The sequence below is a fragment of the Tinamus guttatus genome, unplaced genomic scaffold, assembly GCF_059628265.1.
Source record: "Tinamus guttatus ecotype Peru unplaced genomic scaffold, ASM5962826v1 Tinamus_guttatus_pri_ptg000827l, whole genome shotgun sequence".
In the NCBI taxonomy this organism is placed as follows: domain Eukaryota; kingdom Metazoa; phylum Chordata; class Aves; order Tinamiformes; family Tinamidae; genus Tinamus; species Tinamus guttatus.
In genome coordinates, this window is record NW_028289361.1 from 71755 (window position 1) to 97765 (window position 26011).

The 26011-nt window shown below is 62.4% G+C and overlaps 3 protein-coding genes across 4 annotated transcripts; 1 reads left to right on the plus strand and 2 right to left on the minus strand.

Moving 5' to 3' along the window:
• Positions 1-373: 373 nt before the first annotated feature.
• On the minus strand, positions 374-6200 carry POLR2I (RNA polymerase II subunit I). Of its 2 annotated transcripts, none has more exons than XM_088537623.1 (6): positions 6115-6200; positions 5517-5571; positions 3796-3845; positions 2292-2366; positions 586-637; positions 374-447 (listed from the first exon to the last, which is right to left on the minus strand). In XM_088537623.1, the coding sequence occupies exons 1-6, from the start codon at positions 6171-6173 to the stop codon at positions 385-387; spliced, it is 354 nt and encodes a 117-aa protein (XP_088393749.1). In that variant the 5' UTR covers positions 6174-6200; the 3' UTR covers positions 374-384. The 2 variants fall into 2 exon arrangements, with proteins under 2 accessions (XP_088393749.1, XP_088393748.1); XM_088537622.1 differs by having other exon boundaries at positions 3796-3869.
• A 403-nt stretch (positions 6201-6603) lies between these two features.
• On the plus strand, positions 6604-10760 carry TBCB (tubulin folding cofactor B). Its single transcript, XM_088537621.1, has 6 exons — positions 6604-6756; positions 7310-7453; positions 9382-9478; positions 9563-9721; positions 9799-9871; positions 10607-10760. Exons 1-6 carry the CDS (start codon positions 6604-6606, stop codon positions 10722-10724), a joined length of 744 nt encoding a protein of 247 aa, XP_088393747.1. The 3' UTR covers positions 10725-10760.
• A 4675-nt stretch (positions 10761-15435) lies between these two features.
• Positions 15436-23010, minus strand: ARHGAP35 (Rho GTPase activating protein 35). The gene is made up of 7 exons (XM_088537626.1): positions 20767-23010; positions 19719-20658; positions 18809-18953; positions 18071-18148; positions 17540-17671; positions 17034-17139; positions 15436-15676 (listed from the first exon to the last, which is right to left on the minus strand). Exons 1-7 carry the CDS (start codon positions 22965-22967, stop codon positions 15436-15438), a joined length of 3843 nt encoding a protein of 1280 aa, XP_088393752.1. The 5' UTR covers positions 22968-23010.
• Between the last annotated feature and the right edge of the window lie 3001 nt (positions 23011-26011).

Below are 26011 nucleotides of genomic sequence, written 5' to 3' on the forward strand. Positions count from 1 at the left end.
AGGCTCTTTCCCAAGGTTTTCCCAAATAAATATTTTCCCCCCACCCTTCCAAGCCGGCAGCTCATCCCACTCGGATCCGGCCCCCATTCCCACCGGGGGGGAATTTTCCCTGTTTTTGCCTCCTTTCTCCAGGAATTTTGGGAAATTTGGGAATTTTTCCCCCTCACTTCCCAGACAAAAAAAGACACGATGGAGGCAGCCTCATCCCAAAAATAATCCTCTTGGATCCCGGAACGTGCGGGAATAGGGAGGGGAGGGAAACGCAGCCGGGAAGCGCCGGGATCCGGGAGCGACATCGGAGCGTCGGGCCGGCGCTCCGGGCTATCCCGAACCCCGGGATTGGGATCGGGATGGGGCTCCGGCATTCCCGGCCTCGGGAATGTTCTACTCGGTCCAGCGGTGGCCGCAGTGGGGGGCCGTGCACACGTAGTAGAGGCGCATGGCGTCCTATGGGGACACGGGGGGGACAAATGGGGACATGTGGGGACACGGGGGGACATGGGGGGACATGAGGGGACACAGGGGGACACAGGGGGACAATTGGGGACATGGGGACGCGGGTGGCTCCGGCCGCATCCCGCTCACCTCGGCCCGGGCGCTGTGGGACTGGAAGAAAACGGCCTCCTTGTGCCCGCACCTGGGGACAGTTGGGGACACTTGGAGCCCTTGGGGACACCGGAGGGCCCCGAGGGACATCGCGGGGGCAGGGGGGGACATTGAGGCCCCATGGGGACACTGGGGCCACCCGGTTTCTCCCGGAGGGGCCGTGGATGTCCCCAATGTCCCCAGGGTGTCCCCGGTGTCCCCAAGGCCCACAGAGTGTCCCCGGGATGTCCCCAGTGTCTCCCTGGTGTCCCCAACACCCCTAGGGTGTCCCCTGGGCATCCCCAGGGGCCCCAGGGTGTCCCCAGGGTCCCCAACACCCCCACAGTGTCCCCAGGGTGTCCCCAATGTCCCCAGGATGTCCCCAGGATATCCAGGGTGTCCCCAGAATGTCCCTGGTGTCCACAGGGTGACCCTGGTGTCCCAAACACCCCCTTGGTGTTCCCAGTGTCCCCAGGGTGTCCCCGATATCCCCAGGGTGTCCCAAATATCCCCAGGGTGTCCCCAACACCCCCACAGTGTCCCCAGGGTGTCCCCAAAACCCCCACTCTGTCCCCGGTGTCCCCAGAATGTCCCCAGGGTGTCCCCAATGTCCCCAGGGTGTTCCCAGACTGTCCCCAGTGTCCCCAGGGTGTCCCCAACACCCTTGCCATGTCTCCAGCGTGTCCCCAACATCCCCAGAGTGTCCCCAATGTCCCCAGGGTGTCCCCAAGATGTCCCCACTGTCCCCAGGGTGTCCCCAGTGTCCCAAACGTGTCCCCTGTGTCCCCAGCATGTCCCCAATGTCAGCAGGGTGTCCCCAGTGTATCCAGGGTGTCCCCAACACCCTCACGGTGTCCCCAGCATGTCCCCAACGTGTCCCCTGTGTCCCCACTGTCCCCAGGGTGTCCCCAGACTGTCTCCAGTGTCCCCAACGTGTCCCCTGTGTCCCCAATGTCAGCAGGGTGTCCCCAGTGTCCCCAGGGTGTCCCCTGTGTCCCCAAGGTGTCCCCAATATCCCCAGCATGTCCCCAACGTCCCCAGAGTGTCCCCAACGTCCCCAGGGTGTCCCCAGTGTCCCCAACGTGTCCCCAACGTGTCCCCAATGTCAGCAGGGTGTCCCCAGTGTCCCCAGGGTGTCCCCTGTGTCCCCAAGGTGTCCCCAATATCCCCAGCATGTCCCCAATATCCCCAGCGTGTCCCCAACGTCCCCAGGGTGTCCCCAGTGTCCCCAACGTGTCCCCAACGTGTCCCCAATGTCAGCAGGGTGTCCCCAGTGTCCCCAGGGTGTCCCCTGTGTCCCCAAGGTGTCCCCAATATCCCCAGCATGTCCCCAACGTCCCCAGAGTGTCCCCAACGTCCCCAGGGTGTCCCCAGTGTCCCCAACGTGTCCCCAACGTGTCCCCAACGTCAGCAGGGTGTCCCCAGTGTCCCCAGGGTGTTCCCTGTGTCCCCAAGGTGTCCCCAATATCCCCAGCATGTCCCCAACGTCCCCAGAGTGTCCCCAGTGTCCCCAACGTGTCCCCCAACGTGTCCCCAACGTGTCCCCAATGTCAGCAGGGTGCCCCCAGTGTCCCCAGCGTGTCCCCTGTGTCCCCAAGGTGTCCCCAATATCCCCAGCATGTCCCCAACGTCCCCAGAGTGTCCCCAACGTCCCCAGGGTGTCCCCAGTGTCCCCAACGTGTCCCCAACGTCCCCCCCGCGCTCACTTCTGGCACGGGTGGTCCTCGGTGCGGGGCAGCGTGGGGTCCTGGGACACGTCGGCGATGATCTGGGTGAGCTCGCTGCAGGGCGCTCGTTAGCGTCGTTAATTAGCCCGCGACCCCCCCAATGACCCCCCCCCGCTCATTGACCTCCCCCAGAACTCATTAACCCCCCCCCAAACTCATTAACACCCCCAAACTCATTAACCCCCCCCGAAACTCATTAACACCCCCCCAAACTCATTAACCCCCCCCAAACTCATTAACCTCCCCCAAATACTCATTGAACCCACCCTGCGCTCATTGACCCCCCCCACGCTCATTAACCCCCCCTGCTCATTAACCCCCCCTGCTCATTAACCTCCCCCATGCTCATTAAGGCCCCCTCTTCATTAACCCCCCCACGTTCATTAACTCCTCCCGCTCATTAGTCCCCCCAACTCATTAACCCTCCAAAACTCATTCAGCCTCCCCATAATGAACCCCTCATTCCCCCAACCCTAATTAACCTATTTAATCAACTAACGAGTCTCCCGCTCATTAACCCCCCACAAACACTCATTAACCCTCCCACTCATCAACCCCCCCACACCCATTAACCCCCCCTTAATGAAGCCCCCCCCACCCGTCACTCCCCCCGCCCCCAGCCCTAATTAACCCCTTAATTAGCTAACGAGCCTCCCACTCATTAAGCCTCCCCACACTCATTAACCCCCCACCTCATTAGCCCCCCCAATGAAGACCTTCACTCCCCCCACCCCCAGCCCTAATTAACCCCCTTAATTAACTAACGAGCCTCCCCACTCATTAACCCCCCCACTCATTAACCCCTCCCTTAATTAACCCCCTCCCGCCACCCCTTGCTCCCCGCGCCCCCCAGCCCTAATTAACCCTCTTAACTAACGAGCCTCCCTACTCATTAAGCCCCCAAAACTCATTAACCCCCCCCTTAATGAACCCCCCCAGCCATTGCTCCCCCAGCAAAAAGTAACGCCCCTCGTTAGCGCTAACGAGTCTCCCCACTCATTAACCCCCCCAACTCATTAACCCCCCCACACTCATTAACCCCCCCTTTATGAGCCCCCCGAGCCCCAATTAAGCCCCCTAATGAAGCCAGGTGGGTTAACGAGGGAAGCCCCTCGTTAGCACTAACGAGTCTCCCCACTCATTAACCCCCCCAACTCGTTAACCCCCCCAACTCGTTAACCCCCCCCACACTCATTAACCCCCCCTTTATGAACTCCCCCCCCCCCAGCCCTCGCTCCCCCCAGCCCTAATTAAACCCCCTAACGAAGCCGGGCGGGTTAACGAGGGGAGCCCCTCGTTAGCGCTAACAAGTCTCCCCACTCATTAACCCCCCCCCAACTCATTAACCCCCCCAGCTCATTAACCCCCCCAGCTCATTAACCCCCCCCCCCCTTATAAACCCTCCCAGCCCTTGCGCCCCCGCCCTCCCAGCACTAATTAAGGCCCTAAGGAGCCCTCGTTAGCGCTAACGAGCGGCGCTCACTCCACTTCGTGCGTGATCTTGTTCACGTAGATGCAGCTGTTGTCGGCCTCCTGCTGGTAGTCGCAATTCCGGCACTGCGGGGACACGGGATTGTCCCCAAACCGGGAATGGGGACACGGGATTGTCCCAAACCGGGACACGGGGACACGGGATTGTCCCCAAAGCGGGAATGGGGACATGGGGACTGTCCCCAAACTGGGAATGGGGACATGGGGACTGTCCCCAAACCAGGACATGGGGACACGGGATTGTCCCCAAACCGCGAATGGGGACATGGGGACTGGCCCCAAACTGGGAATGGGGACACAGGGACATGGGATTGTCCCCAAACCAGGACATGGGATTGTCCCCAAACCGGGAACGGGGACATGGGGACTGTCCCCAAATGGGAATGGGGACACGGGACTGTCCCCAAACAGGGACACGGGGACACGGGATTGTTCCCAAACTGGGAATGGGGACACAGGGACTGTCCCCACAATGGGAATGGGGACACAGGATTGTCCCCAAACTGGGAACGGGGACACGGGATTGTCCCCAAACCAGGACACGGGGACACAGGATTGTCCCCAAAGCGGGAATGGGGATGGGGGATTGTCCCCAAACTGGCAACGGGGACACGGGATTGTCCCCAAACCGGGAACGGGAACACGGGATTCTCCCCAAACTGGGAATGGGGACACAGGGACACGGGATTGTCCCCAAACCAGGACATGGGATTGTCCCCAAACCGGGAACGGGGACATGGGGACTGTCCCCAAATGGGAATGGGGACACGGGACTGTCCCCAAACAGGGACACGGGGACACGGGACTGTCCCCAAACCGGGAATGGGGACACAGGGACTGTCCCCACCATGGGAATGGGGACACGGGATTGTCCCCAAACTGGGAATGGGGACATGGGGACTGGCCCCAACCTGGGAATGGGGACACAGGATTGTCCCCAAACCAGGACACGGGGACCCGGGATTGTCCCCAAACCAGGACACGGGGACATGGGGACTGGCCCCAAACCGGGAATGGGGACACGGGATTGTCCCCAAACCGGGAACGCGGACATGGGGACTGGCCCCAAACTGGGAATGGGGACATGGGGACTGTCCCCAAACCAGGACACGGGGACACGGGATTGTCCCCAAACCGGGAATGGGGACATGGAGATTGTCCCCAAACTGGGACACGGGATTGTCCCCCAAACCGGGACACGGGGACACGGGATTGTCCCCAAACCAGGACATGGGGACTGTCCCCAAACTGGGAATGGGGACATGGGGACTGTCCCCAAACCAGGTCATGGGGACACAGGATTTCCCCAAACCGGGAATGGGGACATGGGGACTGGCCCCAAACTGGGAATGGGACACGAGGACTGTCCCCAAACCAGGACACAGGATTGTCCCCAAATCGGGAATGGGGACACAGGGACTGGCCCCACAATGGGAATGGGGACACGGGGTTGTCCCCAGACCGGGAACGGGGACACGGGGACTGGCCCCAAACCAGGACACGGGGACACAGGGACACGGGATTGTCCCCAAACCGGGAATGGGGACATGGGGACTGTCCCCAAACTGGGAACGGGGACACGGGACTGTCCCCAAAGGGGCATGGGGGATGTCACCCATCCCAGGGGGGTGTCACCAGTCCCAGGGGGTGTCCCTGGTCCCCGGGGGGTGTCACCCATCCCGGGGGACGTCCCCGGTCCCGGGGGTCGCTCACCGCGTAGAGCAGGATCCGGTTCTCCTTGTCCTCCTTGGGGTACAGCATGTTGTTGCTGGGGGGGAAAGGGGCGGGGCGTTAGTGCGGGGGGCGTGGCCAGGTGATAGGGGGCGGGGCCTCACCGCTCGAGCGCGTCTTGGGGGCGTGGCCCAAGGGGAAGCGGAGAAAACGGGGCGGGGCTCCGAGCAGGGGCGTGGCCAAGCACGAGGAGCAAGTTGGGCGTGGCCTAATAGCGGTTTTGCGGGGGCGTGGCTTAGTTTAGGGGCGGGGCCAGGTGCTCAGGGGCCGCGAGGAGGGGGCGGGGCGGTGGGCGTGGCCTAACGGGTGGGTGGGGAACCGGGGGGCGGGGTCGGCAGCGCGGGAGGGGGGAGGGGCGGGGGTCGCGTGGGGAGGGGGCGGGGCCATAGGAAGAGCGGGAACCCGGAAGGCCCCAGGGGGTGTCGGGAGACCCCGGCGGGTACTGAGGGTTTCCGGTGGGTACCGGAAGGCCCCGGGAGGGGGGGGGACCGGGAAATTCCGGTGGTCCCGGAAGGTCCCGGGGGTCCCGGAAGGTTCCGGTGGTCCCGGGAGTTTCCGGTGGTCCCGGAGGGCCTCTCACCACTCCTGGCAGAAGCGGATCCCCACGAAGCCCGGCTCGTACGTCCCGTCCGACTCCATGACAACGGCGCCGGAAGTCCCGCCCGCAGGGGGGGAGGGCGGGGCTCCGCAGCTACGGTGCGCGCGCGGGGACAAAACAGGGCGGAGCGCCGCCGTTCCCCCGCCCCCCGCCCCGTTATTGGGCGGAGGGGACAATTTCCACCCCCCCGCAATGGGGCCCCGGCGTCCGGGAGTAGCCCCGCCCCCCAAAAAAGCCCCTCCCCGTGTTAACCCCCCCCCCGTGTTAACCCCGCCCCCCCGGTACGGGCGTTGCCCGCCCCGCGCTGCCGCCCCGCGCATGCGCCGCGCCGCCCTCTTTCCCCGTCCCGCCCCCGCCATCCGCCGCGCGCTCCCATTGGCCGCGCCGCCGGCGGGCGCGCTCGCCATTGGCCGCGCGGGCCCGGGGGGCGGGCCGAAGCTTCCAGAAGCAGCGGGCGGCGGCGGCGGCACCATGAAGGCGGCGGCGGAGCCGGGCCCGGGCCCCGCGGAGCCGCTCGCGGTGCTGTCGGCCGCGCCCGTCGTGGAGCTCTGGGTGAGCAGCAGCCTCAACGCGTTCCGCGCGCACAAGCGCTACAGCCGCGGCCTCACCATCGCCGAGCTCAAGGTAGCCCCGCCCCCCCGGGACAAGCCCCGCCCCCCGTGCACGCCCCGCCCCCGAGACACGCCCCCCGTGCACGCCCCCGGGACACGCCCCCGATGCCCGCCCCGCCCCCGAGACACGCCCCCCGTGCACGCCCCCGGGACACGCCCCCGATGCCCGCCCCGCCCACCGGGACACGCCCCCTGGGACACCCCCCGCCCCCCCGGTGCATGCCCCCTGGACACGCCCCGCCCCCTGGACACGCCCTGCCCCCTGGACACGCCCCCGGGTGATGCCCCGCCTCCCCGGGACACGCTCCGCCCCCCACCCCCTCGGTGCACAACCCCGGGACACGCCCCGCCCCCGAGACACGCCCCGCCCCCAACGCACGCCCTGGGACACGCCCCCGGGACACGCCCTGCCCATGCGCCCTGCTGTGACCCCATGTGCAGTGTCCCCATGTCCCCACAGTGTCCCCAATGTCCCCACGTCCGCATGTCCCTGCCATGTCCCCATGTCCCACAGTGTCCCCGTGTCCCCATGTCCCCACACTGTCCCCAATGTCCCATGTCCCCAGTGCAAACTGGAGCTGCTGGTGGGCAGCCCCGCGGCCTGCATGGAGCTGCAGCTCTTTGGTCCCGCCGAGGAGCCGCTGGGTCCCCTGGCCCCCGACGCTGCCCTGCTGGGCTCCTTCCCCGCCGACGATGGCTGCCGCGTGCACGTGAGCGACTGAGGGGACATTGGGGACAATGGGGGACAATGGAGGGCATGGGGGACACGGGGGGCAGGGGGGACATGGGGGACAACGGGGACACGAGGGGCATGGGGGACAATGGGGGCATGGGGGACATTGGGGGACATTGGGGGGCATTGGGGACGCTGCGGACATTGCGGACATTGGGGACACAGGAAGCATGGGGGACATGGGGGGGCATTGGGGACACAGGGGACATTGGGGACACGAGGGGCATGAGGGACACGGGGGACATTGGGGACGCTGCGGGCATTGCAGACATTGGGGACACAGGAAGCATGGGGGACATGGGGGGGCATTGGGGACATGGGGGACATTGGGGACACAAGGGGCATGAGGGACAATGGGGACATGGGGGGGCATTGGGGACACAGGGGACATTGGGGACACGAGGGGCATGAGGGACACGGGGGACATTGGGGGGCATTGGGGACGCTGCGGGCATTGCGGACATTGGGGACACAGGAAGCATGGGGGACATGGGGGGGCATTGGGGACATGGGGGACATTGGGGACACGAGGGGCATGAGGGACAATGGGGACATTGGGGGACAATGGGGACACAAGGGGCATGGGGGATATTGGGGGTCAATGGGGACACGATCATGGGGGACAGTGGGGATATTGGGGGACTTTGGGGACAAAGGGGACATTGGGGACAATGGGGACATGGGGGATATTGGGGACGGGGGGCATTGGGGACATTGCGGACATTGGGGACACGGGGGGACAATGGAGGGCATGGGGGACATGGGGGGCGGGGGGGACATGGGGGACAACGGGGACATGGGGGATATTGGGGACACGAGGGGCATGGGGGACAATGGATGACATTGGGGGCATGGGGGACATTGGGGGACATTGGGGACATGGGAGACATTGGGGACACGGGGGACAATGGGGATAATGAGGACATTGCGGATATTGGGGGCATGGGGGACAATGGGGACATTGGGGACACGGAGGGCATTGGGGACACGGGGGGCATGGGGGACATTAGGGACAACGGGGACATTGGGGACACGGAGGGCATTGGGGACACATGAGGACCCCAGGGGGCATGGGGGACACGGGGACATGGGGTGGACCCCAGGAGGCTGGGGACATTGGGGACACGGGGGCATGGGGGACAATGGGGACATTGGGGACATGGGGGCATTGGGGACATTGCGGACATTGGAAACATGGGGGGCATGGGGGACAATGGGGACATTGGGGACACGGGGGGCATTGGGGACACATGAGGACCCCAGGGGGCATGGGGGACACGGGGACATGGGGTGGACCCCAGGAGGCTGGGGACATTGGGGACACAGGGGGTGTGGGGGACAATGGGGACATTGGGGCATTGGGGACATAGCGGACATTGAGGACACAGAGGACACGGGGGGCATGGGGGATACTGAGGACATTGGGGACACGGGGGGGACCCCAGGGGACATGGGGGACATGGAGGACACGTGAGGACCCCGGGGGAACACGGGGGGGACCCTGGGGGAATGGGGGGACATTGGGGACACTGGGGACACATGAGGACCCGGGGGGGGGGGATTTGGGGACACAGGGGGGACCCTGGCAGGCCAGGGACATTGGGGACATTGGGGACATGGGGGGGACTGTGGGGGGGATTGGGGACACTGGGGACATGGGGGGGACCCCAGGGGGCATTGGGGACACTGGGGACACGTGAGGACCCGGGGTCGGAAGCAGCACCTGGATCCGGGTGTTCCCGATTTGGCCTTTCCAGCCCCCAAAACGGGGCTGGGAAGCAGCAGTTCCCGGACTGGCCGCTCGGAAGCGGCTTCGGAAGCGGCCGAAACGGCTCCGAGCGGCTCCGGCCGCATCCCGGCCTCATCCCAGCCTCATCCCGGCCTCATCCCAGCCTCATCCCGCAGGTGATCGACCGGAGCGGCGCCCGGCTCGGGGAATTCGACGACGTCTCCCGCGTTCCCAAGTACGAGATGCCGGATAGCGAATACGCCAAGCGCCCCGGTAAGCATCCGGCGCCGCTTCCCGCTCCCCCTTCCCGCTTTCCCGGCGTGACTTTTCCCACCTTTTTTTCCCGCCGGGATGCAGAGAGCCTCCGCGCCTTCCTGCAGCGGCGGCAGCTGGGCCGCTTCGCGGAGGCTCCGGAGGCTCCGGAGCAGCCGGACGCGGACGCGATCCCGGTGGGAGCGCGATGCCAGGTGCGCGTTCCGGGGCAGCCCACCAAGCTGGGCACCGTCATGTACGTCGGTGAGTGCCGCCGTTCCCGGGATTCCCGGCGTTCCGGCCGCCGGGAATGCCGGCATTCCTTCCCGGCGTTCCCGCAGGGCTCACGGATTTCAAGCCGGGATGCTGGGTGGGGGTGCGCTACGACGAGCCGCTCGGGAAGCACGACGGCAGGTAGGGATGAGCCGCGGGATTCGGGAAGAGCGTGGGGGGGGAGCATCCCATTCGGAGCAGCCGGAGCTCCCCGGGCTCTTCCCGTGGGAATTGGAGCGGCTGGAGCCCCTCGGCTATTCCCATTGGGATTGGGGAGGGATGATGGAGCATCCGGAGCCCCCGGGTCCTTCCCACTGGGATTGGGGATGGAGAATGGGGATCCGGACCCTCCTGGGCTCTTCCCACATGGATTGGGGAGGGATGATGGAGCATCCGGAGCCCCCAGGCCCTTCCCACTGGGATTGGGGATGGAGAATGGGGATCCGGACCCTCCCGGACTCTTCCCACTTGGATTGGGGAGGGATGATGGAGCATCCGGAGCCCCCGGGCCCTTCCCACTGGGATTGGGGATGGAGAATGGGGATCCGGACCCTCCTGGGCTCTTCCCACATGGATTGGGGAGGGATGATGGAGCATCTGGAGTCCCCGGGCCCTTCCCACTGGGATTGGGGATGGAGAATGGGGATCCAGACCCTCCGGGGCTCTTCCCACATGGATTGGGGAGGGATGATGGAGCATCCAGAAGCCCTTGGCTCTTCCCACTGGGATTGGCGATGGAGAATGGAGATCCGGACTCTCCCAGGCTTCTCCCACTTGGATCGAGGAGGGAAAACGGAGCCCCCCCGGAAGCTCCTGGGCTCCTCCCCCCGGGATGGGGGCCCCCTTTTCCCGGCATTCCCGCCTTTTCCCCGGCAGCGTCCAGGGCCGCCGCTACTTCGAGTGCGAGCCCAAATACGGGGCCTTCGTGCGGCCCCCGAGCGTCACCGTGGGCGACTTCCCGCCGGAGGACGACGGCCTCGACGACGAGATGTGACCGGAAAAGCGGGAACGCCGGGAAGCGCCACCGCCCCCCCCCCCAGGGACGCTGCCCTCCCCTTTTTATTTTAGTGGCTTTTTTGGGGGTAAAAAACCCCTTTTTCCCACTCTTTCCCGCTGTCCCCCGCCGCTCGGCCCCCAAATCCGCGCGTTCCGGCCCCGTTTTGGGGCCACTTCCTTGGATTTGGGGTGGTGGCCGATGGGAGGCTCCGGGCGCCACCCCCCGCCACCGGCCCCGGCCGGTTTTGGGGCCGGATCGGGGGTTTTTTGGTCCCTTAATTTATTGTCCCCTCCTGGTCGGTGCCAATAAAGCCCCTGCAGGGGGAGCCCAAGCCCTGGGGGCGGGGTCTTGCCGGGGGCGGGGCTTGAGCGCCACGCCCCCTTTGCGCCGCAGCCAATGGCCACGTGTGTGTGTTGGGGGGTGGGGCTTCTCACAGCACCGCCCTATTGGCTGGTGTGGGCGTGGCCAAAGGGGCGGGGGTTGTGCCACACCTCTCCATGCATTGCAGCCAATAGGCGCCGAGGGGGCGTGGCCAAGGGCGGGGTTTAACGAGTGGTTGGGGTGGGTGTGGCTTTATGCCACGCCCCCTCGGGCCTGGCAGCCAATAGCTGCTCGGGGGCGTGGCCAAGGCGGGGGGTGTACACAACCAATAGGCACCGTGGGGGCGTGGTCGGGGGCGGGGAGGCGGGGCAACAGCAACTGACGTCACCCTGAAATAGCCCCCCCTCCCTGTGCTTAAAGGCCGGGACATCAGTAGGTTTCAGAGTTAACAGCAGGGTTTGCGCTTCAAGGACCCCTTGGGCACTCCCTAGTGGCCCTTTGTGACCCTCAAATGTCCCCCCTTGCCCCGAAGTGACCCCTAATGGCCCCGAAATACGCCTCAATGGACCAAAATTCCCATTAATGGCCCCAAAATGCCCCTCAATGGACCAAAATTCCCATTAATGGCCCCAAAACGCCCCTTCTCCCCCCACCTGCCACTGAGGCGAGCGGCGGCCGCGCGCGCCCTTCCCCTGCCTTCCCAGCGTGCCCCGCGCGCGGCCGCCAGCCAATCGCGAGGCGCCGCTTCAAGGGGCGGGGCCGGCAGCGGCGGGCGGGGCTGAGGGAGGCGGGGGCGGGGTATCTAGTGGGAGGAGCTAAAGGTGTGGGCGGGGCTTTGCGTGTGGTAAAGGCGGGGCGGGGGAAGAGACGTCACTCACAGGCAAGGGGGGATTCCCTAAAAGAAAAATTTCCCGATTTGGACCCCAAAATCCCCCGATTTGGACTCAAAAAGAATCCTGCCCAATCTCAAATCCGCTCAGAATCTCCCCAAAATCCCTCCTGAATCCCCTCAAAATCCCAAAACCCCAAATCCCCTCAAAAATTCCCCCAAATCTACCCCAAGCTGCTTCAAATTCCACCCCCAAATCCTCTCAAAAACTCTCCAAATCCCCTCTAAACTCCCCAAATCCTCTCAAAACCATCACAAAGTCTCCAAATCCCTCAAAACTCCCCTAGCCCTCCCAAAACCCTCCAAATCTCCCCCAAATTCCCCACATCCTCTCCAAAACTCCCAAATCCCCTCAAAACTCCCCAAATCCTCTCCAAAACCCCCAAATCCCCTCAAAAACCCCCAAATCCCCTCAAAGCTCCCCAAATCCCCTCAAAAAATCTCCAAATCCCCTCAAAACCCCCCAAATCCTCCCAAACCTCCAAAAATTCCCCATGTCCTCTCCAAAACCCCCAAATCCCCTCAAAAACCCCCCAAATCCCCTCAAAACTCCCCAAATCCTCTCAAAAAATCTCCAAATCCCCTCAAAACTCCCCAAATCCTCCCAAACCTCCAAAAATTCCCCATGTCCTCTCCAAAACCCCCAAATCCCCTCAAAAACGCCCCAAATCCCCTCAAAACTCCCCAAATCCTCTCAAAATCCCCAAATCCTCTCAAAACCCCCCCAAAATTCCCCACATCCTCTCCAAAACTCCCCAATCCCCTCAAAGACTCTCCAAATCCTCTTAAAATCCCCAAATCCTCTCAAAGCCCCCAAATCCACCCCAAAATCCCGTCTCCTCCCCCCAAAAAACAGAAATCCCCTCAAATTCCCCCAAATTCCTCCCAAGGCCCCAACGTGAGGGCCCAGCTGGCGCTGCCGCCATTTTGTGCCACCCTTTTGCCCCCCGGCCGCCATTTCGTGCCCCCCGTTTCCCGCCCCGGCCGCCATTTCGCGGCCCCGTCCGACATCACCAACATCACCGACCCCGCTGGCGTGTGACACCAAACCCTAAATTTCACACAAATGCCACCATTTCCTCACAAAATGGGGCAAAATTTGCCGTTTTTGCACAAGGCCCTTTGGGGAAAAGCCCACCATTTTCGCACATGGCCTTTTGCCCAAATACTGCCATTTTTGCCAATGACACCCTCTTTTTTTGGCCAATTCCACTTTTTTTCCCTCCCAAATGCCACATTCACGCAAGTGCCACTTTTTGGGGGCAAACTCCAGAATTTTGGCAAATGCAGAGGTCTTTTTGCAAACACGAAACCATTTTTTTTTTAAAGCCATTTTTGGGGGCCAAATGCCACATCCTGCAAATATGTGTTCCGACTACTGCTTTTTGGGGCAAAAAAACCTTTTTTGGCAAATCCTGCCTTTTTGCAAAATCCACATTTGGCAAACACCAAAATCTTGCTGTATTTTATAATTCTTTCCTGTGGATATCACTTTTTTGCAAAAAAAAAAAAAGCTTTTTTTTTTTTTGCAAATACTATGATTTTGTATAAAACATGTTGTTTTTTTTCTTCTTTTTCTTGAAAATGCCACTTTTCTGCACCCCGACAGCTCCAATTCCAGACTTTTCCTTCCCAAAACACCCCTGCAGGTTGGGGTCGCCCCAGATGCCACCTGGGGAAAATTCCAGAGGGAAAAAAACAAGGAAAAATTCCCCAAATGGGGCTCCCTGCTCCGCTTATCCGGGGGGTAACTGAACCCCCCTCCCCACTCCGGATATTCCCACATGGAAAGCAGCTTCCGGGCGGGATAACCGGCGGCTACGGATTTGGGACAAATAAAACTTCAAAACCGCCCGGATCTGCCCTGTTCTTTTGGAGGGGGGATAATTTAACCGTTTCTGAGGTTTTTTTTTTACTTTTTTCGGGAAAAAAAACATCCGGCAAAGCAGTGAAAATCGGGAATGTCGGAAAATTGGAATAACCCCGCGTCCGAGTGGCTGTAAAATGGCCCAAAATTCGCCGTTATGCTTTTTATTTCTTCCTTTTTTTTTTTTCTTTTTTTCATTTTTTTTTGTACATAGACGTGGCCTTCCTGGTTTTCCTGCCTCGCTTCCCAAAAAAAAAATCCCCGTTTTTCCAATTCCGGAGTGACGGCGATGGCCGGATTCCCGCTCCCATCCCTTTCCCTGCGGAATGGCTGGGTCGGATCGGGACATTCCGGGATCGCCATCCTGTGTATCCCCGTGCTAAGGCGCCGCTGGGGTTTTCCATAGGATATTCCGGCAGAATTCCAGGATTTGTTTTGTTCCCTCCCCATAAAATAAGGGGATTAAGTGTAGTGGTGAAATCCAGGTGCTGGAAAAGGGAAAAAGGGCGGAAAATGCCCCAAAATGGGGGGCGGGGACAAAAAGAGCAGTGGAAAATCAGGGAAAGAAAGAAAAAAGGGGGAAAACAGGAGCGGAATCCAGCTGGAACGCCGCAAAAGGTGCCGGGAAGCGTCTTCCGGCCTGGAATTTGTTTCCATTCCTCTGGATCGTTTCTCCTTCGGCAGCTGGAATGGGTGAAACGTGACCGGAGATTCTGGGGGATTTTCGGGAAATTTTCCCGCTTTGCTCCATCCTTGCAGCTTCCCGACCTGGAGCTCCCGTTATCCCGGCCGGAGCCGGGCAGATTTTTCCCATCGATCCTTAAAAATCCCCCCCTCTGCCCCCCATCTTCTATTTACAGGGATGTGGGGATGGGAAGCGGAGGAGAAAATCCGGCAGCTTTTCCCTCGGTCCATAAATAACGGATCCGGCGGCAGGAGCGGGGGGAATGAGACCGGCAGCTTCCCGAAATTCCCGAAAACCCGGCGGCTCCCGGATTTAAAGTGCGAAGAGACACAGGACGCGGGGGACGGGCCCCGTCCGCTCCCGCTGGTACCGTCAAAAATCCAGGGAAAACGCGCCTGGAAGCTGGGAAAACCTCCGGAATGGCGGCGAGGAGGAAGAAAGTCGAGGCGGCTCCGGATCTGCAGCGGTGGCCGAGATTCCCGGTGGAGCTTCCTGGCGGATTCCCGGTGCTGTGGGAGAATCCTGGATACCCCTCTGAGATCCTTGGGATTTTCCCAGCTGGAAAACTCGGCCTCATCCTGGTGCTCCGGCGCCTTTCCTGTAGTGTTTCCAAAGTGTTTCCTCAAAAAACCAGCTGCCGATTCCCGTTGCTCCTAAGTGCCAAATCCCTCGGGAATGGGGGAGTCGGTGGCAAGTTCCACCTTGAGCCGGGCCGCTTCCCAACAGCTGGAAAACCGGGAAGCTTGGGGATAATTCCATGTTTTTTTTCCTTTTCCAGTGTTGCGATTCCAAGGCGGGAGAGAGGGGAACGTGCCGCCGCCGGCGATCCTGGAAGCGTCGGGAACACCGGGAACGCCGCCGTTTCGCGCCGCTTCCTCCCAGCGCCGGGAATCCCGGGAATGCCGCCGCTTCCCGCGCCGCCCCTTTGCCGGAGCCTGTCCCCCTTTCACGGCACGGCGGCGGCTCCCGGCGGGAAGGGCTGGGCGGGGCTGCCGGGCGGCGTTCCCGGCGTTCCCGGCGGGAAGAAGAAGGGGCACTGCTGGATGAGGAGGTCGATGATTCCCTGGTAGGAGCGGGCGGCCGTGAGCGCATCCATGGAGCTGAAATCCGGACGCATGAGCGTGGGCCAGAAGCAGATGGAGAGGTTCTCGCTCGTCATCAGGTTGGCCCGCTGCTGCCGGCTCACCCTGCGGAAAACACGGAACGCCGGGAATGCCGCGAGCCGCCGGCTCCGGGAACAGCCCCGGCGAGGGGATGCGGGGGCTTCTGGCGCTTCCCAGAGCCTCCAGGCTGGAATCCCAAGGCCACCAGGGTGGGTCCCCTTCCCAGTATTCCCAAAGCCACCGGGATGGAATCACTTCCAAGTATTCCCAAAGCCACCAGGATAGATCCCCTTCCCAGTATTCCCAAATCCACCGGGATGGAATCATTTCCAAGTATTCCCAAAGCCACCGGGCTGGAAAGCCCTTCCCAGTATTCCTGACACCAGAATCGCTTCCAAGTATTCCCAAAGCCACCAGGATAGATCCCCTTCCCAGTATTCCCGAAGCCACCAGGATGGAATCATTTCCAAGTATTCTCAAAGCCACCAGGCTGGAAACCCCTTCCTGGTATTCCTGACACCAGAATCGCTTCCCAGTATTCCCAAAGCCACCAGGCTGGAATCCCAAAGCCACCAGGATGGAAACCCCTTCCCAGGATTCCTGACACCAGAATCGCTTCCCAGTATTCCCAAAGCCACCAGGCTGCAATCCCAAAGCCACTGGGATGGAAATCCCTTCCCAGGATTCCTGACACCAGAATCGCTTCCAAGTATTCCCAAAGGCACCAGGATGGATCCCCTTCCCAGTATTCCCAAATCCACCGGGATGGAATCATTTCCAAGTATTCCCAAGGCCACCGGGATGGAATCACTTCCAAGTATTCCCAAAGCCACCAGGGTGGATCCCCTTCCCAGTATTCCCAAATCCACCGGGATGGAATCACTTCCAAGTATTCCCAAAGCCACCAGGGTGGATCCCCTTCCCAGTATTCCCAAATCCACCGGGATGGAATCATTTCCAAGTATTCCCAAATCCACCGGGATGGAATCATTTCCAAGTATTCCCAAAGCCACCGGGCTGGAAATCCCCTCCCAGTATTCCTGACACCAGAATCACTTCCCAGTATTCCCAAAGCCACCAGGCTGGAATCCCAAAGCCACCAGGATGGAACCCTCTTCCCGGTATTCCCAATGCCAGAATCACTTCCCGGGATTCCTGAAGCCACTGTGCTGGAATCCCAATGCCATCGGGAGGGAAATCTTTTCCTAGATTCCCAAAGCCACTGGGATGGAATCACTTCCCAGTATTCCTGATGCCAGAATTACTTCCCAGCATTCCCAAAGCCACTGGGATGCAACCCCTTCCTGGTATTCCCAATGCCAGAATTACTTCCCAGTATTCCCACAGCCACAGTGCTGGAATCCCAGAGCCACTGGGATGGAAACTCCTTCCCGGCATTCCCAAGGCCTCCATGCCGGAATCCCTTCCCAGTTTTCCGCACCTGTTCAGGTGGCTTATGACATATTTGAAGACCTCGTAGTTTTCCTTCGGGAATTTCCTCAGCACCTCCTTGAGCGCCTGGAGCTTCTGCTCCCAGTCGTTGATTTCTGGGAAAACAAAGGAAAAAAACCCTCATCCATCTGTTTTTTTGGGAAGAATAATTTGTTGGGATTTGCAATGTTGGAAAATCCATCACGGCGCTGCCGGTGGCTCCTCTTGCTCCGGATGTTCCCATGGGAAGTGGGAATGCTGGGACCAAGCGGCTCCCTTCCCGGCTCCAAAAACAAGCCGGAAGGAGCCCGGGAGCATTCCCAATCCATCGGGAATCCGCTTGCTTCCCACCATCGGGAATCCACTTTCCGCCCGCTGCGGGGAAGGAGCTTGCGGAGCTGTTGGGACATTGCGGAGCGTTGGGACATCCTTGGGGAAGGATTTGGGAGGCGATTCCCGGCCGGATGGAGCCTTGGGGCGGTTGATCCGGTGGGAAGGGGCGTTCCGGATACTCACTGTGGGCTTCCACCAGCTCCAGCTGCATGTTGTACGGAACGAGCGGATCGGGAAGCTCCGAGAAGAAGCTCTTCATGGCGCCGGCCACCGTGTTCACCGTGAAATCCTTCTCGGCCAGGTCGAGCCCGTGGTCTGCCGGGAAAGCGGGAATTCCCGGCGGGAATTCCGAGCGGGAGCGGGGAAAAGAACGGGAAAGGCTCAGCCGCAAGGAAGGAAAACATCCCCCGGAAAACCAAAGGGGAAATAGGGAAGTTCTCCCATGTCTGGAGGCGCAAAGGAGGATGCTGACTGCTCCGGAGGGGTTGGGAATGGGAAAATCCCATGGGAAAAGTGGTGCTGGCTCAAACACATCCTGGCCCTTCCCAAAAAAAACAGTCTGGAACCCCAAACCACCCGAATGCTCCAGGTTTCCCAGGAATTTTGTGGGGGTTTTATGCCCTATCGTCTGGATCGGCACGGCAGAGCCGGGAATGCCGGAGTCAGGAATACCAGAACCGGGAATGCCGGAATTGGGAATGCCGGAGCCGCTACCTTGGTCAAACTGGCGCTGCAGACTCTCCATCTCCGACTTGTTCCCGCTCACCCGGTAGATTCCCTCCGTGCTCAAGCCTGAAAGTCGGGAAAAATAAACACGGGAAGGCGGGATGAGGCAGAGGAAAAGCTGGAAAATGCCCCCCCATTCCCTAGGCTGGGAAAAACCGCTGGGAATTCTGTTAATTTTTCCTCATTAATCTGCAAAATGCATCCCAGTTGTGTCCCTGCTGTGGCGTTCCCAGCTCCTGGGCGGATTGCTGGATGGAACGTGGAAATCCGTAGGGAAAGGGGGAGATCGGATGAGCCGGGTTTGGAGCAAACCCATCTTTTCGCTTGCTTCCCAAAACAGGGAATTTTGGAAGCGGGAGGAATCTCTATCCATTTTCCCGCCTCCCTTCACATGGACACCCTCGTTCCCACTGCATTCCCGGGATTCATCCCTTGCCGAGCGTAGAAATCCCATTTCGGATCCGACATTGCCACGTTAGTCCCAAAGCTTTTCTGGATTCCCAACTTCAGCAATTCCCATCCGATCCAAGGATTTTTCCCAGCACCCGGCTCCCGCACCGGAATTCCTCCGCTTTCCCCTTCTCCGAGCACATCTCCCTCCCAAAGGGATTTCCCTCCCGGAACAGGCAGGAATTTCAGCTCCAAGGTGGGACGGAGAAGCCCCAGAGGCGCCTCCGGAGAACCAGGATTCCGGGAATTTCCTGCCGGAAAACCGGGAGCTCCTACCCGTGGCCTCGATGTACTCGATGCACCTCTCGATAAAAACGGGAATGGGTTTTTCCGGAGTCACCACGTGGCTCAAGGGGACTCCGAAGTAGCTGCTCTCCCACGTGGCCTTCGTGAGGGACGGACGCGGCTTCGGCTTTGGTTTCTGCGGAAAACGGGAAAAACCGGGATTACGGGAAAGGCTCCGGGGATTCTTAGCCACATGGAGCTCCCGGGGGCCAGGCAAATTCCCAGGAAAGACCCAGCCTTGACGCTTCCCCCTCCCCTCCGAATTCCGCTTTTCCCAGGAGCTCCAGGTGAGGAGGGGCCATGGTGGGAATTCCAGAGCCAGGAATTTTGGAACCGGAGCAGCTCGCTTGCTTCCGCAGGCCTTTTTTTTCAATCTCTTTCCCGATGCTTTTCCGGACGTTTGGCCGCTCCGGATGTCGGAAAGCCCAGGCATCCTCGGAAATCCAGGTTTCCGGAGGATTTTGGTGTCGGGAATGTCGGAAAGGTCATTTTCCCATGGAGCAGAGTGTGGGCAGCACCGGCGGATTTGAGCAGCCGGAGCTATGGAAATGGGATGGGAATTCCCCCCCCAAAATGCATGGATCCATCCTGCGAGCCTTGGGATACTCAGGGGGGAAAAAGGCAGGATTAACCTGGCTCAGCTTGCAGGATTTTGGGATTGGGAATGCAGCAGCTCCTTCCTGATTCATCCCAAGCGATTTTCTCCTCCTAGAGAGGAGCTCCAGCTCTGGAAGATGGACTCGGCGCGTCATTCCCAGCATGGATCCGCTTGGAACAGCCGGATCGCTTGGAATGCTGCACAGAGCCCAGTGGGAGCCGGGCTCTCCATCCCGGCGGCATTCCCAATCCCAACAATGGACATTCCGGGAGCCACCAGGACGCGGCGGGAAGGGGCGCTCACCTTGGTGGTGCGCCGCAGGCTCCGCAGGATATTCCGTCTCCGCGGATCCTCCGCGTCGGCCGCGTCGTCTCCGGCCTCTCCCTTGGCTCCGGCCGCCGCTTCCTCGTCCTTCTTCCGGGCGGCTCCCAGCTCCTCGTCGCTGCCGCCGCCGCCGCCACCTCCGGAGCTTCTGCGGTATCCGGCGAAGCGGCCCAGGCGCGCGCAGCGCGCGCGGTACAACACGCCGGCGTTCCCACCATTGGCATTCCCGCCGTTGTTATTCCCGGCGGCGTTATTCCCGGCGCCGCCGCCCTTCCCGCCGGCGTGGCGCTCCAGGGAGCCGGTGTCGGCGTCGCTGTCGGAGCCGCCGTTGGCGCCGTTGTGCGCGCGGTTCACGTTGCGCACCGTGATGATCTTGCCGTGCGCGCTGTCGTGCGGCACCGAGTAGATGGCGTCGGCGGCGGCCGCGTCGCCGCGCGGCGCCGGCACCGCGTCCAGCGGCTCCGCGTAGTCCGACGGGTCGAAGGCGTCGGGCCAGGCGCAGGAGCGGCGGCGCGCGGCCGCGGCGGCGCCGGGGACGGGCTCGGCGTCGTGCGCCGCCTCCACGAGCGCGCGGCGCTCCAGCGCGTCGGCGAGCAGCGGGCGCAGCAGCTCGAGCGTGCGCTGCGGGCGGCCGGCGGGCACGGCGGCGAAGCGGGCGCCGATGTCGCGCGCGATCTCCTCGCCCTCGGCCAGCTGCTCGCGGCTCACGGCGTCGGCGGCGCCGTCGGCGAGCGCCACGAGCTGCAGCGGCACCACGGCGCGCACGTGGCCCACGAAGGCGCGCAGCGCGGCCAGGGCGGCGCGGCGGCGCGCGGCGTACACCGCCACGTAGGCGTGCACGGCGCGGGCGGCGCGCAGCGCGGCGAAGGCCGCGTGGTAGGAGCGCGCCGCCAGCTCCACGCGCGCCCGCTGCTGCGCGCTCAGCGGCACGTCCAGCAGCAGCGTGGCGGCGCCGGCGCCGGCGCGCGCGCCCGCCGCGTGCAGCAGCGGCGGCAGCAGCTCCTCGGCGCCGCTGCCGGCGCCGCACATGAGGCACAGCACCACGCGCAGCTCGCCGGGCGCCTGCAGCAGCGCCCGCAGCAGCTGCGGCACGCGCCGCTCGCCGCCGTGCGCCCGCGACGCGTCCACGAAGGCGCCGCGCAGCCGCCCGGCGACCTGCTGGCCGCGCCGCAGCAGGGCCGGCAGCGAGTCGCTCGAAGCGCCGGCGCGCTTGCTCACCAGGGCCAGCGCCAGCGGCAGCGCCGCGCCGCCGCGGCCCTTCTCCACGCTGTCCTCCACGTAGGCCAGCGCCTCGGCCGAGTCGTAGAGGCACAGGAGGCCGTGGGGCTCGAAGGAGGCCGTGTGGAAGGCGTTGACGGGCAGCCGCACGTTGCCCTCGATGGGCCGCAGCGCCAGCTCGTAGGCCCGGCCCTCGAGCACGTAGCGGTCGTCGCCGCCGCACAGCGCGCGCATCTCGGTGGCCAGCTCGCGCGCCAGCCCGTCCTTGCCCAGCAGCACCAGGTTGAGGCGGGCGGCGGGCGCCGCGCCGGCGGCGCCCAGGAGGCTCTCGGCGCGTGCGTCGGCGCACAGCGCGCCCGCCGCGCACGTCTCCTTGGTGGGGTGGTACACGAAGTGCACGTGCTTGAGCAGCAGCGCCGCGCGCTCCGCCGGCAGCTGCTGCAGCGCGCGGAAGCGCGCCTCGTCGCCCAGCGCGTCCTGCAGCGCGCCCACCTTCTCCTTGCTGGGCTTGGCGTCCAGCTCCAGCTCGTAGAAGAGCTCCGCGTACTCCAGCAGCAGCTCCTGCAGCTCCTCCTTGGCGCGCTCCACCAGGCGCTTCTGGTGCCGCGCGTACAGCTCGCCGCACGCCGCCTCGTCCGGCGCGGCGCCGCCGTCGGCGCCCAGCAGCAGCCCGCGCGCCTCCTCCCAGGGCCGCCCCGGCGTGACGAAGGGCGACGCTTCCAGGCGCTCCTGGAAGGCGCGCCGGAGCTCGGCGCGCTCCCGCTCGCCGCGGAGCTGCTCGCGGTGCGCCTCGTACAGCTGCTCGCCCGCCGCCGTGGCCAGCAGCGCCAGGGGGACGCGCTCGTCGTCGTTGTCATCGTCCTCGTCGTCGTCGTCGCGGGAAGTGAACCACTTGGCGAAGTCCGGGCGCGCCGGGAGCGCGCGGGCCGCCTCGGCGCAGCTCAGGCGCTCGGCGTCGGGCAGCAGCGCCTGGAGCGCGCGGGGCAGCGCGGCCAGGCGGAGCGCGCGGCGCCGCTCGGCCCGCTGCCGCCGCAGCCGCTGCAGGTGCTGCGCGAAGAGCCGCTGCGCCTTGGCCGTGCCCTCCAGGAAGACGTAGTCGCGGTACTCGGGCGCCGCCAGCATGCGGTGGCTCGCGGCCGCCCACGTGTCGTCGGGCGCCGTCACCGCGCGCCCCACCAGCCACTCGTAGCGGTCCTGCGCCGCCGCCACGTGCTGGCTCTGCTGCTTGAGCGCCTCGAAGTAGGGCACCAGCTTGGCCTTGCCGCGGCCGCGGTCCACGAGCTGCGCCAGCGTGCCGAAGGCCAGCTCCACGTTGACGTTGGCGCGCGCCGACGTCTCCACCACGTGCAGGTTCTTGCGCGCCAGCGCGAAGGCGTGCGCGTCGCGGATGTAGCGCTCCACGCCCTCGTCGCACTTGGTGAGCGCCAGCACCACCGGCTTCTTGGTCTTGGCCAGCTGCGCGTAGAGGCCGCCGGCGAACTTGAGCTGCTCGCCGAAGTCGCGGTTCATGCCGCGGCTCACGTCCACGCACAGCAGGAAGCCGTCCACGGCGAGCTTGCCGTCGGGCATGTGCTTCTGCTCGAAGTCCTGCTCCAGGCCCAGCTGGTCGGTGCAGAAGTACATGAGCTTCTCGGCCGACGCGAGCTTGGTGGCGGCGGCGCGCTTGGCGTAGGGCTGCAGCGCCGTGCTGCGGTGCGCCTGGAACGTCTGGTCGTCGATGAACTCCGTCTGCTCCACCACGTGCGCCCGCCACTCGCCGCCCTCGTCGAGCGCGCGCGCCGCCTCGCCCCAGTACAAGAAGTGGTCGTTGTTGACCACGCGGCCGCCGAAGTCGCTCGTGGACAGCACCGACGTGTGCTCGGCGTGGAAGGCGTCGGCGGCCGGGCGCACGAAGCGGTTGCACAGGCACGACTTGCCCACGCCGCACGCGCCCTTCTCCTTCTCGGTGCCCGACAGCCCCACCACGCTGAGGCCGTAGGCGCCCGCGCGCCCTTCCGCCCGCCGCGCCATGCTTCAGCGCGCCGCCGGCCCCGCCGCGCGCGCGCTCCCTGCGGGAAAACGGGAAGAGGGGGGAGAGGGAGAGTTAGCGAGCTGGAGGCTTCCTATGGGGTGAATGGGTTCAAATTGGGCCGGAATGTCCCGGGAAAACGGGAAGAGGGGGGAGAGGGAGAGTTAGCGAGCTGGAGGCTTCCCATGGGGTGAATGGGTTCAAATTGGGCCGGAATGTCCCGGGAAAAGGGGGAGAAGGGGGGAGCGTTAGGGAGCTGCAGGATTCCTGCGGGGTAAATGGGTTCATATTGGGCTGGAATGTCCCCGGGAAAACAGGAAGAGGGGGAGAGAGGGAGCGTTAGGGAGCTGCAGGCTGCCTGTGGGGTAAATGGGCTCAAATTGGGCTGGAATGTCCCGGGAAAAGGGGGAGAAAGGGAGCGTTAACGAGCTGCAGGATTCCTGTGGGGTAAATGGGTTCATATTGGGCCGGAATGCCCCGGGAAAACGGGAAGAGGGGGAGAGAGGGAGTGTTAGCGAGCTGGAGGCTGCCCATGGGGTAAATGGGCCCAAATTGGGCCGGAATGTCCCAGGAAAAGGGGTGAAGGGGAGAGTGTTAGGGAGCTGCATGGTCCCCATGGGCTAAATGGGCCCTAACTGGGCTGGAATGTCCCCAGGAAAACGGGAAGAGGGCAGAGAGGGAGCGTTAGGGAGCTGCAGGCTTCCTGTGGGGTAAATGGGCCCAAATTGGGCCGGAATGTCCCGGGAAAAGGGGGAGAAGGGTAGAGCGTTAGCGAGCTGCAGACTTCCCGCAGGCTAAATGGACCCAAATTGGGCTGGAATGTCCCGGGAAAAGGGGAAGAGAGGGAGCGTTAGCGAGCTGGAGGCTTCCCGTGGGGTGAATCGGTTCATATTGGGCCGGAATGTCCCGGGAAAAGGGGAAGAGGGGGAGAGAAAAGAGCATTAGGGAGCTGCAGGATTCCTGTGGGGTAAATGGGTTCATATTGGGCTGGAATGTCCCAGGAAAACGGGAAGAAGAGGAGAGAGGGGAGCGTTAGCGAGCTGCAGGCTTCCCGTGGGGTAAATGGGCACAAATTGGGCCGGAATGTCCTGGGAAAAGGGGGAGAAGGGGAGAGCGTTAGTGAGCCATGCGCTTCCCATGGGCTAAATGGGCTCAAACTGGGCCGGAATGTCCCCGGGAAAAGGGGAAAAAGGGAGAGTGTTAGGGAGCCGCGCGCTTCCCATGGACTAAATGGGCTCAAACTGGGCTGGAATTTTCCCCAGGAAAAGCGGAGAGCGTTAGGAAGCCGCGCGCTTCCCGGGGGTTAAATGGGCCCTAACTGGGCTGGAATTTCCCTGGGAAAAGGGGAGAGCGTTAAGGAGTCATGTGCTTCCCATGGGTTAAATGAGCTCAAATTGGGCTGGGAATGTCCCCTGGGAAAATGGGGAAAAGAGTAGGCTCTGGAGTGGGGGGTAGCTGAGGTCGCATCCTGCTCGCTTCCCGTTTTTGGAGCATGTGGGTGCCACCCGGATCCCGGTTTTCACCTGCGTTTCCCATCTCCCAGATGGCTTCCCAAAATTCCCAGGATTTCCCTTGGCTCTGGAGCATTTCCAGAGTATTGGGAGAGGCCTGGAATGTCCCGGGGGGGCTCTGGAGTGGGGGGCATCTCAGGCCGCATCCCGCTCGCTTCCCGTATTCCCGTATATTAACACCCAGATCCCAGTTTTCACCCCTATTTCCCACCTCCCTAACATCTGGATCGCTCCAAAAAATTCCTAGGATCTCTTTAGGCTCAGCGGCATTCCCAGAATATTGGGATATTCCCAGAATATCCCATGGGGTGGCTCCAGAAAAAAAAAAGACATTTCTTACTAACAATAGACCCAATAAAGCCCCTGGATCCAGGGGAAGTCCTTATAAAGAGGCTCTTTGGCGATCCCAGGAACGCCGCTGGATCGGGAATGCCAGCACATCCCACCTGACAGTCAATCTGCCTCCAAATAATTGGTTTTTCCCCAAGATTTTCCTCTTAATCACCACATCAGATTCCCTAAATCCGATCACAAGTCAGATCTCTGAAGCCACAAGCGGAGCGATCCGGCAGCTCCCGGAAAAACGCCAGGATTGGAGCATTCCGGAGCCGGACTCGCGTCTCCAGCTGCACTTTCACCTCCGCTTTTCTCTCCAAATTGGGCCGATTTTGCCATATTTGGGCCCGGATCAGGCAAGGATGGATCCGGAGGATGCGCGCACAGGATTTCCCACAAGTTTTCCTGTTTGGAAAAAGCTCGGGAATCTCCAAAATGGGGCATTCCATAAGGATCGACGGAAGCCAACGACCATCTGGAGCCGGGAAGGGCTTAAGCAGAGGCACCAGATGGGTCTCGCTCCGGCTCCCAGGATGAAATTCCCCCTTTCAAGCTGGGAATCGCTTCTGGAATGATCCTCTGGGATGCTGTGCCGAAATGCTGGGAAAATGTCCCAAAATGGGACATGCGACAGGCAAAAAGGTGACATTTCCACCTGGAAAAGGGGCTTGATCCCGATATTTGGAGCGAGGTGGTGACAGCCGGATCCAGCCCTGGATAATCTTGCGCTTTCGGAAGTCGCAGTTCCCGGGATCCCATCCAAGAGCAGGATCCGCTCCCAGAGATCCTGAGGATTCCCTGGGCTCTGCAGGATAACCAGAGCCACTACAGGAGGAAATTCCCAAAGGATTGGGAGCCGGAGCCGCTCTCCTATCTAGCAGCTTCGGAAGATGCGCGGAAAAGGGGAGGGATCGGGAGCATCCGGTTCCTCCGCAGTCGGATCCCAACTCCTCCTCTTCCCCGATCCAGGAGAGCGCGGAAAAACATTCCCAAGTTCTCCGGAATCTCAGCTTGAACCAAAGGGTTTCGCTCCAAAGGGGCCACTCCAGATCCCAGCGGAGGCTGACGCGGATCAATCATTCCGGGCTTGGAAAAGCTCTATCCGGATGGCGACTTTAACCGGGAAGCCCACGGCTCCGGCTTCTCCCTCACACACGGATTCGGCTCCGGTTAGAGAGGAGCAACAAAAAAAACTGTGG